Here is a 17,893-nt window from a genome sequence, read left to right as displayed (position 1 = left end):
CTAATGATGTAACAGCTTGTTCTGTGTACTTATGTACGCTCCAGATGATGATCTTGATGTGAAGATCGAAATGTCGGGATAATAAAAAAAGTTTTTTTAACATGGTTGTAAATTCCATAAAAAAGTTTAAAATGAATGCTGATCACCGTGTAACCCTAAAAGAATGTATAAAACACATTCACTGTAAATTTATTTTCTGGCGATTGTGGCGTTTCATCATGATGCTTGTAGTGAAATTGCCGTGTCTTCTTTCGTCGTCGGACTTCCGTACCAGTTTTAAATTCTTGTTCTCCATCCACCTCTTCACTCAGTTCTTTTGCTGTTTTAGAACTTCTTTAAAATTTTTATCTGATCGATATTCTTGTAAGAATATTTTTAAGTTTTCAATAGATTCTAAAGCAAGTGTAATGTTCATATTTTTGTCTTGAAGCATTTTACTCACAGGGTTTATTCTGTTAAGTAAATCATGCCCAGTTATAAGAGAGCAAATAAATTTGTAGTCCTTTATTTTATCACATAATATTTGTGCTTCATGCTGAGTTTCTTTATTAAAATCTTCATTATTTAAATTTCAAAAAGTGCATCGTAAATTTCCCGTAACTGATATCGTAGAGGGCAGATTGCATTAATTTTACTTTCCCATCGCATATCTGATGGCTGTTTCAATGTTAAATATTTTACAAACTTTAAAAGGATTGCCCAACATTTGTAAGAGAATGAAAAGAAATTGTATATTTCTTGAATAATTGCAAAGAAACTAATTGTGTCTGCATTCACTTTGGCTGCATCGTTAATGATTAAATTTAGAGTATGAGCAGCACATGGCATGTAAAAAGCTCGAGGATTTTTGTTTAAAAGCAAATTCTGGAGCCCATATTTTTTCCCTTTCATATTTGCCTCATTGTCATACCCTTGACCTCGCATGTCTTCAATGGGAATGTTCCAGTTTTCCAGTTCCATTATTGTTGTGCATAAATCATGTCCTGTGGAATCTGATATATCTGCAAAACCTAAAATGTTTCCCTGATCTTAACAATTCCATTGTCACAGGAAACAAAGGGAATAATAATGGTCATTTGTTCTGTTTTACTTACATCAGGTGTGCAGTCTAAAATTATGGAATAATATTTAGATTTTTGAATTGATAATAAAATTGTATCCCTGATTGCGTTACTTAAAGTTTCCAATATTTCATTTTGACTGGCTTTACTCAAATAGTGTACTCTATTGTTTCGTTGTAGGGTCCTTTCAACATGATTTTCCATAACAGGATTAAACTTTGCAAACAGTTCGACTAATTTTTAAAAATTGCTGTTATTCCTTTCATATAATTTGCGAAAAGTTAAATTTTGGCTATCAAGGAATTTTATAATTACAATCAAGCGTTCTAAAACACTCGTCCAATGTTTCTTTTCCATTGAGTCTCTCAATCAATAGTAGTTTTGTTTTTTAAATTTTTATCAAGTTCCTTCCATTTTAAGAAATTTTTCATGCGAGTTAAACTAATCTCATGTATATGCAAAGTTGTACTTGCATTTCTCCAATCGTTATAGCCTTCTACAAGACTACTTGATTCGGTAGGTGCGAAAGGTTTGCAACAAAATCAAAAAACAGAATTTAAAGTTTCGGAATAAATGAGCCATGTTCTTGGCACGAGGTCCCCGTTTTCCATTTTAAAATTATAATACGTGTCGTCAAATTTACGACCATATGTATCTCTGGGATATATTATGTTTTTCTTTTGAACAGGCCCCATTTCAATTAAAATGACTCGCAATTTTTCACCAATATTTCCCCATTCGCCTGGGTCTTCTAAATTTGGAGACTAACAATGTGTTAGTTTCGTGGTCAACCACAGCTAAATCTTCTATTTTTCTCTTAAATCATGCATCTTGTTCAATAGTTGCAATTATACTTTCATGCAAACTGGATGATGTGCATGGTTCTTCAACTCTGATTTCTGATGTATTGAGTTGGTTATAATCTGCATCAGAATATTTTAATATTTTAACAAATTTATTAAGAGCCCCAGTTTGTTTCTTAACATCTGCTTATTTCTCAGCATGACGCTTACGATTTTGTGCACCGGATAACTTTGTTTTAATTTTTGATTCCATTTCTATTTTATATCCACAAAAAATTATTACACAACACGACACAGAGACGAAATAATAGTCCGCACTTCGCTACTGTTAGTAGCCTACTGAGATGCATACCATATGACTGGTTAACTAGCAACAAATGTTTTGTATGAAAATTCGTTTCTGCACATAAAAACCATTTACCATTTCACTTTAGATAAATTGCAGTAGACACAACATTTTTTAGGCAAGCATTTAGCCTGCTCTCGCTGCAAAATTGTAAACAGCTGGCTGATCAAAGAGGCAGCAATATACAATTTTTTTAAATTTTATTTGGTGTATCCGGCCAATATTTATTTTAATATTGATCATTCTAAGATTTTTTTGTTTTCATGATAAAAGTTTTGTTTCTTAAAAATGAACTTATGAACCGTGCCCCGGCGGCGGCGCCCCCTTTCTAGCGACACCCACATGCTCTGCATGCCCGCTTCTGCCGGCCCTGTATATACTATATTCTTACAATAATGTAAGCTACAGAAAAGAAAATGTTATTAAAGAAAATCATTAGAAAGTGAAAATATATTCCTCACAGGAGATCCTACTAAGAAAGAAGTGTAATGTATTTATACCGTAAGTTTATGTGAAAAGATAAGGTGAAAAAGAAATGATTCATATTTATTTACAGATATAACAATTCATGCCGGTAGTCTGGCCTATACACTAATGAATGAATCATTATAATTCTAATTTTATGCAGTTATGATTTAATACTACATCTTTGTTTACATTTCTCAAGATTGCAAATGGCCATGTACAGTTTGTAAGTGTTTGTGTGCATTCGCTTTGATAAATTTTAACTTTTTATAATAGATTTGTGTATACTTTATGATAGTAAATGATAAAATAGACTAGTACCTACATATATTTTATGCATTCATAACATACCTAAGTTTTTCTTAATTTTTTGATATTTTTAAGCTGCGTGTTTTTTCGTTGCAAATCTCCAAAACATTTTTCAACATATTTATTCTCTTTCACAATTTTCATAACTATTTTTCACCCAGAGTATTTGATAATAAGGTATTATACCTCTGTTTCTATTTGTATATGGAAAGGTATGATTCCTGCATTAATTTAACCTGGTATCTTTGGTCTGGTTCCCACTGATGAGACCTCATTTATTGAAGTTATTATTTTGGCTTTTATTTTTCAACCTAAAGAACGTTACTGTCTTAACTTAAAGATATTAAACAGCAACAAATAAATCTTGTTTCTTAAATGATGAGCAGAATTCTTTGCTGATTAATAACCTAAAATGCAGAGTTTTAATTTTTTTTTTTCTAAGATAATTGTATGATTCCTTCGATCTAGGAATTGAAATTCCAAGATGTGAAGATGCGAGAAAAGTGAATAAGGGTTTAAAAGGAATATTTGGGATTAGTAAGATTTACTCCTCACTGATGCAGTCAGTGTCATCCCTTTCATATTTGATATAGAAGGGATGGTACACTGGAAAGTAAAATGAGTAGGAGTGTAAGATGCTATGCATTCAAGTTTTATAAGAGTGAGGAGAAACTTTTTTACATGGTGATGGGAGAGTGGAATGTGTTTCTGCCAAAATGTGTTGTGAATGCTAAGGACATAAATGAATTTAAGGTTTAATGATATAAGTGATTGGGTGAGACATACTATGATGAATCTTTTGACTTAGATAGTTTGTTAACAATATTAATAATTATTATAAGTCATTTTAATCTTAAGGAATTGCATCATTGGTACTACTTATTATTGTTCTTTACTGGCTTTGAGATTATAACCAAGTAGACATTTGTTAAAGAAATGTTTTTCTGTTAGCTGATTTTATGATTTCAGTGTCTTTCTGATTTTTTATTCTTAGTGAAGATGTCTTCCTTAAGAATAAAAATAAAGAAACAAACTAAGAGTAAATAATATTTACTCTTTATATTTAATATTCTTCACACTTTACACTCTTTACACTTAATATTTACTCACGGAATGAGGAGTTTGCTGGAAAAGAGATCAATGCAGCTTGGGGATTTTCAAAAACTATCCAGTAGATGCAATGTCTAAATGTATTCCAATGGTGAGAAGGTTAAATTAGGTAGGTATGAGATGGATGAATAAAGAGATTAATCATGCTATACAGAGAAAGAGGGCATTATGGAGGCAGCATAAGAGAAGTGGAAATAACCAATTCCACAAGGTCTACAAAGGCCAGGCAAGGAGGGTGACTTGGTTGGTGAGGATAGCTAAAGAGAGGTATGAATAGCAGTTAGCTAATGAAGCCAAAAAGAATCCTAAGGAGTTCTTTCGATATGTAGCTAGCAAAAGAAAGAATGATTATGGAAGGATGACATTGATAGGAGAAAATGGTATAAAGACAGCTGTTGCAGAATGTGTGGTGGAGATACTTAATGAGCAGTTCATAAAGGTCTTTCAATCTTGTGAATATGACTTCATGGAGAGATTGAGAGCAGTAGATGATGGGGAAGGAAGACTGACTGTAAGTGAGCAAGAGGTGTATGGAGAGTTGAGTAAACTAGATGTTTATAAGGCTGTGGGATTTGATAATATATCACCATGTATTCTGAAGGAATGCGCCAAGGAGTTGACACCTGTCTTGACATATTTTTTTAATACGAGTCTTGCACTCGGTCAAGTCCCTAAGGAGTGGAAGAAGGGCAAGATTGTGCCACTTCATAAAGGAGGTGATCGAACTCAAGCATCAAATTATAGGCCTATCTGTGTGTCAGATGTTGTGGTTAAGTTGTTGGAGAAGCTTGTGAGAACTACGATCTAGAGTTAGGTTGACAACAATAGTATTATCTTTGATGGACAGCATGGATTTGCTAAAGGGAGGTCATGTTTTAGTTATCTACTTAATTATTACAATAAAGTGACTGCTTCCTTTGACAGAGGAGAAGGATACACATTAATATACTTGGATTTCGCAAAAGCTTTTGATACAGTACCTCATGATAAGTTGACAGTCAAACTAGAGCAGATGGGGCTGGATATTAGATTAGTGCATTGGATTGGAGACTGGCTATCTGATAGGTATCAACAAGTTGTGTATGGGGAGCGATATCCAAATAAAGGAAAGTCACTAGTGGAGTGCCTCAGAGGTCTGTTTTAAGGCCATTACTGTTTAACTTGTATATTAATGCTTGAGACTGTACGGAAGAAGACAGAGAGAGGAAAAATAGTGTGCGTGTTGCCTAGGTATGATAATAATGAGCCTGAGCAGTAGAGCGGTGATATTGAATGGCATAATAGCGAGAATGTGTGACAAGAGAGGACTAGTATATGTGGATGCTTGTAGTGTTTGAGGAAAGAGAGGAATTGTATGCGAGAGACCGTTTACATTTGAATGAGGAAGGACGTAGGCATCTGGAGAGATTGCTGTTCTGAAGTAGTCAGTGTGTCCCAAGGAGGATGATAGCAGGGGTGGCCTCTTGTGGGAATGGATACTTGGGAGAAGGGAGATGATGTCAGGTAACACTGAGCCCAGTAGAGTCTAGGAGGGATAATGCTGGGTATAGAAACAGTGGCATTTATATGCTTTATACTAATGCCAGGAGTATCTGGAATAAGGGAGAGGAATTGGTGGCAGAGATAGCATCATCCTGGCCAAAAATTATTGCGATCACTGAGACGTAGTTGACAACAGGAATAGAAGTCACTGGGTATAGCATTTTTCATCAGGATAGGAGGGGAAAGAGTGGTGGTGGGGTACTTCTTATGATAAGTGATGACCTGTGTCCTCTAAGAGTGGAGGCTTTGGAAGGAAGTGAGACAAATGATTTTGAGAGCGTATGGTGTGAGGTAGAGGTAGGCAAGACAGGATATTTAGTGGGGTGTTGCTACAGACCCAGGAGCACAGAGGATGGGGACCAGGAGATGTTTAGACAGCTAAGTTTGGCAAGTGCAAGAAGAATGATTGTTATGGAAGATTTTAACTACAGTAATATAAATTGGAGATAGGAAGATGCATGTAGCAATAGGGGAATGGAATTTCTAGAATTCTTGAGGGACAAATGTCTTAGGCAACATGTAACAGAGGGAACAAGAGGTTCAGGAGTTTTGGATTTGGTTATAGCATCAGAAGAGTTGATAATAACTGAGTTGACATCTCTCCCACCAGTTGGAGAGAGTGACCATTTTGTTTTGACTTGGAAAATGAATAGACATGCAGAAGTATCAAAGATATGGGAACTTATGTGGAATTATAATGCAGGTGATTATAATACTCTTAGACGTCAACTTCGGGAAGTTTCATGGAGGAAGGAATTGGAAGGCCAGGATATCATTAGTGCGTGGGAAATTGTGACAGAATATTTGTTAGCAGCAATGGTAAGTTGCATACCACGAGTGAAGAGGACACAATTTGGAGTAAAGTGGATGACAAACAATATTAAACAGGAATTGCATGCGAAAAAGAGGCTATGGAAGAGATATAAGGAGACAGGTGAAGAATTGATGCATGAAAAATATAAGACACAGGCCAGAAGAGTGACTATTGTGGTAAGGAAAGTGAAACTGTAATATGAGAGGAGATAGGTCCTAAGATCCAAAGAAAATCCTAGGGAATTTTCCCTAGGATTTTCTTTGGATCTTAGGGCCTAGGAAATCCTAGGAAATATGTGGCCAGTAGGAGGAGAAATGACTGTGGAAGAATTTATTTATTTATTTGTATGGCATGAATATCAAAACATGCAATACAATACACTTTAATAACATATAAAATTAAAAGTCAAAAGTCATTTTAAAAACCAATAAAATTAAAAGGTTACATCCGTATTGGTCAGATAGTTCATGGCTTCGGGTGTAGCACTTAAAAAGTCCAATTTGTCTCCTGAATATGCTCTGAGATAACACTGAGTCACAATATGGTTCACAGTTTGTCTCTGAGCTCCACAATCACAATGCGGGGATGGTCGTTTACCCCATTTTAAAAGCATGTCCACACATACACCATGACCAGTTCATATTCTATTAAGCTGCGTCCAGGATTTTCGTGGGAGGTGTGAGCAAGCATCAAAACATTCTTTTAATTCATTGAGAGAAAATTTTGTGATGTCATCTGTATGGCTCTCCCACTGTTCTTGCCACTTTTGCTTCAAGTCAAAGTTAGAATGTAGTAGTAGTTGGGCTAATTGTAGCGGTGGATGTCTTGATCTCAGTCGTTGTACACTGAAGTCTGGGAGATCTAAATGTATTGGTAAGGCTGTGTTCTCCAAGTTTTTCTCATACTCATGTAAGAGAGCCTTAGTCCTGCGCAGATTCGGTGGAACAATGTTACTAAGAGCTGGAAACCAGTGTGTGTGGGCGTTGATTTAATTGTGCCAGAAATCAGTCTCATTGTATTATTTAGTTGGCTATCAACAAGTTTAACATGTGTGCTATTTAGCCACACTGGTGAGCAATATTCGGCAACAGAGAAAACTAGACCAAGAGCAGTAATCCGCAGATTATCGGCTGTTGCTACCCATGTCATGCCTATTAGTTTTTGTATTTTGTTGTTACGGGTTCTTAACTTAGCAGAAACGTTTGTTAGGTGTTGCTTGTAAGAGAGCGTGCGGTCCAGGGTAATGCCCAAGTACTTTGGAAACTTATTGTGTCGTAGTAAACATCCTTCAAAGAAGATATGTAAAGTGACATCTGCCATGTGATTATTAAGGTAAAAGCTTGATACTTCTGTTTTGTCTGGAATGAGTGGAGCCTCCATTTTTTATAATATTCACCTATAGTTTTCAGATCTTTTGTAAGTACGTCTTCGGCCTGACTCATGTTTTTGTGTCGAATGGCAATTACAGTGTCATCAGCATAACAGAACTTGCGTGAGATGGTAGTAGGCAAGTCATATGTGTATAGGTTATAAAGTAAGGGTGCCAATACTGACCCTTGTGGAAGACCATTATTAAGTTTTCGTTGTCGGGACATTTTATTTCCTAATATAACTTGAAAGAAACGTTCACTGAGCATGGAGGAAATTAAGTGTGCGGTCTGTTTACATGGGACAATGCTAAGCAATTTGTATATAAGACCTTCACGCCATACTGTATCATAGGCTGCTGTTAGGTCCAAGAAGACAGCTGATGTTTTTTCTTGCTTCTGAAATCCAGCTTCTATGTATGATGTTAAAGTAGTGAGCACTTGATCACAGCAACCACATTTTTCTCTAAAACCAGCTTGTTCAATCTGGACATGCTGCATAATTGGTGTGGACAATCTGTTGTACAGAAGGCGCTCTAACATTTTATAGGTGCAACTCTGTAAAGCAATAGGTCTGTAACTTTTTGCCTCCTGGGGTAGTTTTCCAGGTTTAAGAATAGCAACTATTTTTGACTTCTTAAACTGGCTAGGTAGTCGGCCAGTCAATAATATATCAGAAAAGAATTCACAAAGCCATTTTATAGTATTTGGCCTGCTATTAATCAGGAATTCAGGATGGACACCGTCGAAGCCTGGGGCCTTGCCTGCTTTGATATCTTTTATGACGGCTTTTACTTCATCTATAGTGAAGATTGAGGCATATTGTGAGAAAGCAGGGGCATTTATTTTTAAAGCTCTAAGTTCTTTCTTAACTTTCTTGGTATGCTCACGGTCCCTAGGTGCTCTTGACATATTAATGATTTGATTAGCTATTTTCTCAGGGGAGATAATTGTGCTTTTTCTTTTAGGTAGATTAGTTGTGGATAGCTGTTGGAGAAGATTCCAAGCTTTTCTACTTGATCGTTTGAAGTCAAGGTTTTCAACTGTATCAATCCATTTTGTTTTTCGAGATGAGTTCAGGCTATGTAGTAATTCATCTGCTGTTTCAGGATCTTCACTTTTCAGGAACTCTCTGTAGAGATGTTCACTCTCTTCATTCCATCCAGGGACATAATCTTTTCTGTAACCTCTAGGGATATATTTTTTCGCAGTTGATATGATTGCTCCTACAAATCTCTTGTAATCTGCAACTCTAGCATGTATCCACCGAACACATTTATCCAATTCATTCGCAAAATTTCTCCAATTTGCTTTTTTAAAATTCCAACGCGGTCGTGGAAAGGATCTTGTTATAAGTAGTGTCATACCAATTTTCAGTAACACCGGTCGATGTTGACTGTGTAGGAAGTTAGAAAGTACATATCGTTTTGCTGATAATGTTTGCCCTTCTGTGTTTATTGAAACAAAACATAAGTCTGGATTAGACTCTGTTAGCCATGCTGATGATCTATTATTTTATCTACTATATTATTTATTTCTGCCCATTGAACGAGGGTAGTTCCACAGTCGTTGTTATCACGGTACTTCCATTCTTCATGATGGCTATTAAAATCACCAATCAGTACTATTGGATGTTGATAAGTAGATATCACATCTATAGACCATGATGTTAAAGGAGGTTTATAGACATAGACTATTGTTATGTTGTGAATTTTCACACTCACAAGATGGGTATCGTTATCACATCTCGTTGTCAGGACAGAAGCATTTTCTATATCATCCTTGATATATGTTGCAGTGCCATAATTCTGGTGGTATGTAGCACCAATCAGAGTGTAACCATTATTTTTCCTCTTCTATTAAGGTCGTCTTCGTTTTCAGCATGTGTTTCTTGAAGAAGCACAACATCAATGTTATTTTCTTGTAGTATTTTGCAGAGATAGTCACATTTTGCTCTGTTAATTCCCTCGATATTCAGTTGACACATCTTAAGGCTAAATCCCAGTTTTTTGTCAGCATCATCAATAAAATTAGAAAAATCAGTATTTTTTGACTGCATACCTTAGCCAGGAGAACTAATTGTTAGACTGGCTGCCAAATCGCTCTAGCTCAATTACCGTTACCCAGGGTGCACCACGAGGAGGCGAGCTAGATTACACCCCTGTGGAAGAATGATATTGTGCGATAAAAATGGGAATAGAGTGACTGATGCAGAGGACATAGTGGAGTATTTCATCCTGGAGGAGTCAGTTTTAATGACAGGAAGATAGAGGGATAGGGCAGGTTCAAGGTTTAGAGGGTACAGGAGGAGAGTGTGTTTCAGATACTGAGAACTCTGGATGTCAATAAAGCTTTGGGACTGGATGGTATTTCACCACAAGTTTTGAGAGAATGTGCTAGGGAACTGACAGTGCCTTTAACCTGGCTTTTCAATGAAAGTCTGGCTTCGGCAAAGGTGCCCAGAGAATGGAAGGAAGGTAAGATAGTGCCATTGCATAAGGGTGGTAACAGACTGGAAGTGTCTAATTATAGGCCAGTCTGTGTGTCATCAGTAGTTGTTAAGATCTTGGAGAAAGTAGTGAGGGACCATATACAGCATTGGGCAGATGAGGGTAATGTTAACTGTGAGAGTCAACATGAATTTGTAAAAGGGCGCTCTTGTTTTAGCAAATGCTAGCCTTTTATAATAAAGTTACAAGAACATTAGATGAGGGAAAGGCATATACTGCAATTTTCTTAGCCTTAGCGAAGGCATTTGACAGGGTGTCACATGATAAGCTGATATTTAAGTTGCAGCACATGGGTCTGAATGTCAGATTGATCAACTGAATTCAGGATTGGCTGTCTGATAGGTATCAGAGAGTTGTGTATGGTGGAGCAGTTTCAGGGAGGCAGAGGGTTACAAGTGGGATCCCACAGGGCTCAGTACTAGGACCTATATTGTTTAACCTTTATATCAATAACATTGCCAGTGGGTTGCAAGGGGATATTCAGTTGTTTGCGGATGATGCAAAGCTGGGAAGGATTATTAGTAATAGTGCAGATGTGGTAGCCCTGCAAGAGGATTTGAATAAGCTAGATAGATGGGCAAATGAATGGGGGTTTCAGTTTAATGCAGCAAAATGTAAGGTCTTGAGGTTTGGGAAACATCGATGGGATGCTGCATACTCTATGGGAGGAGTTATACTGGAGGAAGTAGTAGAGACAAGAGATCTGGGGTTGATGATTGATAGAAACCTGAAGTTTAGGGGACATATTGCCAAGGTGGTGAAGGTAACACAGAAAATTGCTGCAATTATGAGAAGGACACTGACCTGCAGATATAAGAGGGTTATCATTCCATTGTATAAGTCTCTGATCAGACCACACTTGGACTATTGTTCTCAGATTTGGTCCCCAGGATTTGAATGGGATAAATTAACTGTGGAAAGGATACAAAGACGGATGACAAAGATGGTTTCAGGACTGTACAAGCATAGTTATGAGGATCGGACTGTGGACTGCAGAGTTTGGTGGATAGAAGGAGAGGTGATATGATTGAGACTTTTAAACTGTTGGGAGGTGGTTACAGGGTTGACACTAGGGTGTTCTTTCGCTTGGTTGAACACCGGGAAGGAGTGATGACAAGAGGCCATCCCTGGAAGTTACGAAAAGAAACTGTGAGCAAGAGGGTTAGGAGTGGTTTCTTTGCGTGGAGGGTGGGTGAACTGTGGAATGCATTGCCTGATGGAGTGGTGGGAGCGAGAATGGTCAATGAGTTTAAAGAGTGGTATGATAGACTTTGTGTTTCTTAGGGGGGACGTCCCGTCAATGAGTCTTGACAGACTTTGTTCTTAGGGGGGACCTCCCCCCCCTCGATGAGTCAACAGACTTTATGTTCTTAGGAAGGACCTCCCACGATGAGTCTTTTGACTCCAAGGAGGCCTGAATAATCATAATAATGATAATGGTATCGGTGAAGATTTGGATGGAGATATTGAGTTGTTCGCAGATGATGCAAAGTTGGGACAAACCATGAAGAGTAGTGAAGATGTTGTGGCCTTACAAGAAGACTTGAATAAATTGAATAATTGGGCATAGAAATGGAGATGTGAGTTCAATGTTGCAAAATGTAAGGTTTTAAAATTTGGAAAACATAGATGGGATGCAGAATTTATGCTTGGTGAGGATATATTGTTGGAGGTAGAAGAAATAAGAGATCTGTGGGTGATAGTCGATGAGGATCTGAAATATAGGGGGGACATAGCCAAAATTGTGAAGACAACACAAAGACTTCTGGGAGTGATGTTGAGGACATTGACGTGTAGAAGTAGGGAGATTCTTGTTCCATTGTATAAGGCTTTGATTAGGCCACATATGGACTATTGTGCTCAGATCTGGTCACCTGGTTTTCAGAAGGATGAAGAGATGTTTGAAACGGTCCAAAGGCAACTGACTAAGGTAGTTTCTGACCTCTGGAATGTCGAGTATGAGGAAAGATTGAGAAGAAGTAATTTGCAGAGTCTGGTGGAGAGAAGGAAGAGGGGGGAGATATGATAGAGACCTACATGCTTGTAAGGGGTTGTTATAAGATCAAGGGTGGAGAAGTTCTACAGAGAATAGTGGGAGATCAGGGGAGAACCAGAGGTCATCCCTGGAAACTGTATAAAGAGGGTGTGAGTAGGGGAGTGAGAGGCAGTTTTTTTTCGTGCAGAGTTGTGAATGATTGGAATGCCTTGCCTGAGAGTGTGGTGTCTGCAAGGAGTTTGAATGTGTTCAAGGCACTGTATGACGAGCTGTGTATCTGATAAAAGGACCTCGCAGATGAGTCTTTGACTCCATGAGATCTTGGGGTAATAATAATAATAATATTTTTACTTTCAGGTGGTATATGATTTTGATACATCCTTATTTGCTTATTCATACTCAGACTGGATAACATATCGTAATGGATCTGGAAAACCTGGAGATTTTATAGAAAGGATTATTGATCTTAAAAATAGTAAGAAATATCATAGTAATTTTTCTTGTTAATGAGGCATAAATAGACATATATAAGAATTTCAATTTTTTTTTTGTTTGTTTTTGTAAACCTATGTTACATTCATACTGTGGATAGGATAAGAATTTTTGTATATATATATATATATATATATATATATATTTTTTTTTTTTTTTTTTTTTTTTTTTTCAGTTTATTTTTTACAAATATTCTGGAAACCTTGCTCTTAATATCAAACATGGAACTTTTTCAAGCCACTTTAGTCTTCCAGTAAATGGGGAAGTGGGCTGACACTGAGTGATGAAATTAATCTCATGCTTAAAGACAAATTATACACATCAATGCCCATCTTGGGATTTGATCTGCAGACTGTTAATTGGAGTTGAGTGCTTAGCGTAGTTACACTAAGCACTGAACCAGCTAGGCTGGTTTGCTTATATAACTAAAATACTTTATTAGTAAAATATTTCTCATTGTTTCACAAGCATACAAAACTCAGGTAATACAAGCATAAATTGGATTGCTTAAGGATCACAGCTAGATAACTGAAAGGATACCTCCACATAGCCTTTAAGGAATAGAGGACTGACCAGAGCCTCTGACTTAATTCGATCCTCATTGTTGTGTGTGCATCCCATTCATAGATATATATGGGATACTGAACCAATAAGGATGACCTAGCCATTTGGGATTTAATGTACTATACTGTGTTCTGTATATTGGCTTAAACAAAAAAAATGATGATACAATGTGGTAGGATGTCATGCCAGCTGAGGTCACTTGTTTAAACAAGCCCTTTGCTGATTTCAAATGGAACAAGGGCAAACACGGAAAAGTCATCTACTGGAAAACTTGCAACTCAACAACAACAACGTAAGTGAAGATAAGTATCATCAATATAAGAGGTATCTGTGAAAAAAGAAGTTGAACTGGCAGAATAATTAGAGAAGTACCATGTTGACATAAATGGCATTCTGAAGGTTTCTGAAGCATATAGCACAGTGGGTATTATAATTGCATTATATTATTTTATTTTTAGAGGTTTGGAGGTTTTATTATTTTTCCAGATTTTACCTAGCTTATTAAATGATGACCATGCAGTCGCTATTCTATGTTTAATAGTGGTCATGGTATATAGGTGTTCTGTTATTACTGTTCCTAAATAGTTGAATTGTTTTACCTCTTCAATTGCTGATCCATTGAAGGAGAAGTTTAGTTTTTCTTTGTGTTTTTCCAATTATCAAGATTTTTGTTTTGTCTGTATTTATGGTCATGCTGTATTCTTTAGCTGTATTGTTTAGTTTGGTTATTAGGTCACCATTTTTTTTTCTTTTGTGTCTGCTATCATTACAATGTCATCTGCATATTTTATGTTATTAAGATTATAACCATTTAGGTTACCCCTTTTTCTCCTTCCAAGGCTTGGTAAACCATATCCTCTAGCTAGATGTTGAAAAGATATGGGGAGATAGGACATCCTTGGGCTACTCCTTTACTGATGTTTATTTTATCTGTTGTTATACTATTAAATTTAATTATTGCTTCTGTGAGACTATAATATTTTTCTAAGAAGTTTAGGGTATCTTCATCGATTTGTTTATGTTTTAATATTTTTAATAAGGTTACTCTGTTTATTGAGTCAAATGCCTGTTTAAAAAATGCTATTTTTGTTATGTTCCCAGTAATTCTGCTAGTCTTTGTATTATGAAGATCTGATCCAATGTGGAGCGATTCTTTCGGAAGCCTGCCTGTTCTTCACTAAGAATGATCTCATATGTGCTCTTTATTCTGTTCTCCAAGATGATCCTTGTAAATATTTTGTAAGCATGGCTGCGTAATGTAATTGGTCTGTAGTTTTTATTATCAATTTTTCTTATCACCTTTTTTTTTGTAAATTGGTATGATAATTCCTATTCTCCAATCTTCTGGTATTTCTCCTGTTTTAATGATTTTGTTGAAAAGTGTGGTAAGGAATTTTAAAGTTGTTTACTTTCCTTCTTTCCAGAGTTCTGATGGGATTTGGTCTATCCCTGGTGCTTTGTCAGATTTCATTTGCTTTAGAGCATTCTCCACTTCCAATGGAAGGATCATTAAAGTGTCATGTATTGAGTTAGTCTGGGACTTTGTTATTAGGTAGTTATTGCTTTCATTCTTAAAGATTTCTTGGTAGTGTTCCATCCATATTGCCTTTATCGCATTTGGATTTCCTGTTTTCTCGCCTTGATGATTAATCATTGTTAGTTGTGAAAAGATTTTTGTAATTTCTTTAATTGTGTTATGTAATGTTTTTGAGTTATGGTGTTTATATGCCTCATTGCATTTTTCTGCTTTTTTTGTTTAGCCAGTTTTCTTTAGCCTGTCTGCAGAGTTTATCAATTTCATTTTTGAGTTGTTTGTATTTCTTCTTCTTATCTTCTGAAGTGTGTCTGTTTATTTTTGTTTTTTAATTTTCGTTTTTCTTTACATTTTTCTAATATTTCAGATGTTATCCATTTATTATTGGGTCTCTTATAAATTCCTAGAGTTTCTCTTGCCGAGTTAATTAATATTTCTTTTCCTGTTTTCCAAAGTTTTCGGTTTCATCTGTTTGAGTCCTATTTATTTCTTCAATTTTCCTAATGTAGTCTAATCTTATTTGGTTATTTTTTAACTTTTTCATGTGGAGTTTATCAATTCTATTTCTTTTATAGTTCACTTTGAATTTTATCCGCATTGTTGCAGAGAGGAGTTCTGTATCCAGATCTAGACTTTTGAGCATTCTTACGTTTTTGATGAGGTTTTCCATTTACTTCTAATTAGGATATAATCTATACAATTTCGTATTTCTCTATCTGGTCCAGGTGTATTTAAAACTATGGTAAAACATTGTGTTTGAGATGACAAGGTTGTTTTCTTTGCAGAAATCGAGCATAGTTTTTCTCCTTTTATTTTCTGTTCCAATTCCAAATTTCCTCATTACATCTTTTAGCTCTTCTCTGAAAGTTCCAATCTTAGCTTTGAAATCTCCGATTATGAGTAAGATGTCTCTGGAATTTGTATTATCTATTTCTTTTTGGAGATCATTGTAGAATAGAAAAAAATCTAATTCTCACACCCCCTATTAACCATACCTTTATTCAACTTCCAGGGATGACCCCCTTCTTCTGGTCCCTCTAGCCAAATGCCAAAACATTTCCCCTGTATCTATCCTATAAATCCTTTTAAGCAACTTAAATGTTTCTATCATATCCTCTCTTTTTTTCCTATCAACCAACTTCTGCAATCCATAGACCTTCAAAATCCAGTAGAAGTCTGCAAGATTCCCTGACTAAATTGAATAACTGTTAATAGGTTTAGTATGAAGATCAGCAATAACAAGACAAAGACAATGAAAATAGGCAGAAGCATTAAAAATATCAACTGCATTGTGAATGGAGAACCCCTATAGAACAAATAAAACATTTCAGCTACTTAGGCACAATTTTTAGTGAAGATAGTAAATTAAATATGGAAATAGACAACAGAATCAACAAAACTGGTATGGTAGGAAGTCGATGAATAAATTTATATGGAATAAGAGAGTAATTAGTCAAAACACTGAATTAGCTATATAAAAGACAGTGTTCAAACCAATCTTAAATTATGGATCTGAGAGCTGGGTTATAAATAAAACATTGACCAAAGACTAGAGACTACAGATATGAGAGTCTTGAGAAAGATTAGGGATCAATGGCAATATAATATTAAAAACAAGGATATTAGGAAAGAACTTGACATTGTCAGCATCCAGGAATGTGTTACCAGAGCTAATCTCAGGTGGTATTGTCACTTAATCAGAATGGGAAAGAAAATTTTTTTTCCTGTCAACCTGGCAAAAAACAAGTGTTTTTTGCCAGGTTGACAGGAAAAAAATCCAGAGGAAGACCAAGATATAGGTGTATTGATACAGGAACATGGTATTATACCTGATATTAAAATTGGAGATATTAATCTCAACTCTTTACTTTATGCAGATGATGTTATATTTCTAAATAAATCCAGTAGAAGTCTGCAAGATTTCCTGACTAAATTGAATAACTGTTGTAATAGATTTGGTATGAAGGTCAGCAATAACAAAGACAATGAAAATAGGCAGAAGCATTAAAATCAACTGTATTGTGAATGGAGAACCTATAGAACAAATAAAACATTATAGCTACTTAGGCACGATTTTTAGTGAAGAAGGTAAATTAAATATGGAAATAGACAACAGAAGTAAAAAATGCCTTAGAAGATAGAAATATAAGATCTGATAATGTTGGAGACATGACAGATAACAGATTGATTTGGAACAAAATTGTAGATAGGCAGTTAGCAATGATGTAAGTTTTTCATGTAGTACTATCATATCATGCTTGGAAGGTTGTGGGCCTTAAAGGCCTGTTAAAGCCATTGGGATAGATAGATAGATAGACTATCATATCCTGTACACCACTTGAGGATATGTCAGGAATTTGATGATGATGAAATAAATTTACTGTATAAACATGTTGTAGGAAATGGTCACAGTATTTCTACTTTCTTCTACTTTGGTTAAATATTTTGTGGAGCTTTAAACAACATTTTCATCTCTGTGACATTTTAGTCTTCAGTGTGATTTATATTTGTGAATGATATATGCTAAATCGCCTATGATTTCCTGATGACACTGTTCTTTTGGGATACTCTGCACAAGAACTTCAATAAATGATTAATGTTATAAATACAGTAAGTAAAAAGAAAGGATTAAATATAAACAAAGATGAACATAAATAATGTATAATAAATACATAACCTAAAAGCCAACACATATAGAACACCAGATAATTGATGCAGTTACTTCCTATGCTCACCTGAGGAAGATTTTCCCAAACCAGGCTCCACAACTGAAATTGTAGGTCACTGTGAAACATTTTGGATTGACTTATATGAGAAATACTCAGAAATTGTTGTTCAAGCTTTGAATTTTTTGATATGTTTTCCAACAACATATCTCTGTGAAAAGACATTCTCACTATATGCAGCTTCTAAAACTAAATATAGAAACAACCTAAATGCAGAAAATGATATGATGCTATAAGTTAGGTCTATCATACCA

At 35.7% G+C, this 17,893-nt stretch overlaps 1 protein-coding gene across 2 annotated transcripts in view; it reads left to right on the top strand.

Annotated features, from left to right (window-relative positions):
- LOC150095258 (uncharacterized) overlaps positions 1 to 17,893 on the top strand; it is a 512,519-nt gene that overhangs the window by 161,721 nt on the left and 332,905 nt on the right. For both annotated transcript variants that reach the window (XM_090410467.1, XM_090410466.1), the window contains exon 9: positions 12,681 to 12,798. In XM_090410467.1, the coding sequence (XP_090266593.1) occupies positions 12,681 to 12,798 (118 nt within the window). The remainder of the gene's footprint in view (positions 1 to 12,680; positions 12,799 to 17,893) is intronic.

The sequence above is a fragment of the Typopeltis vanoorti genome, chromosome 20 (assembly GCF_054136105.1).
Source record: "Typopeltis vanoorti isolate ZY-2024b chromosome 20, IOZ_Tvanoo_1.0, whole genome shotgun sequence".
Classification (NCBI taxonomy): Eukaryota; Metazoa; Arthropoda; class Arachnida; order Uropygi; family Thelyphonidae; genus Typopeltis; species Typopeltis vanoorti.
The sequence above is the reverse complement of the archived record's forward strand: the minus strand, read 5'-3'. Positions and strand labels throughout refer to the sequence as shown.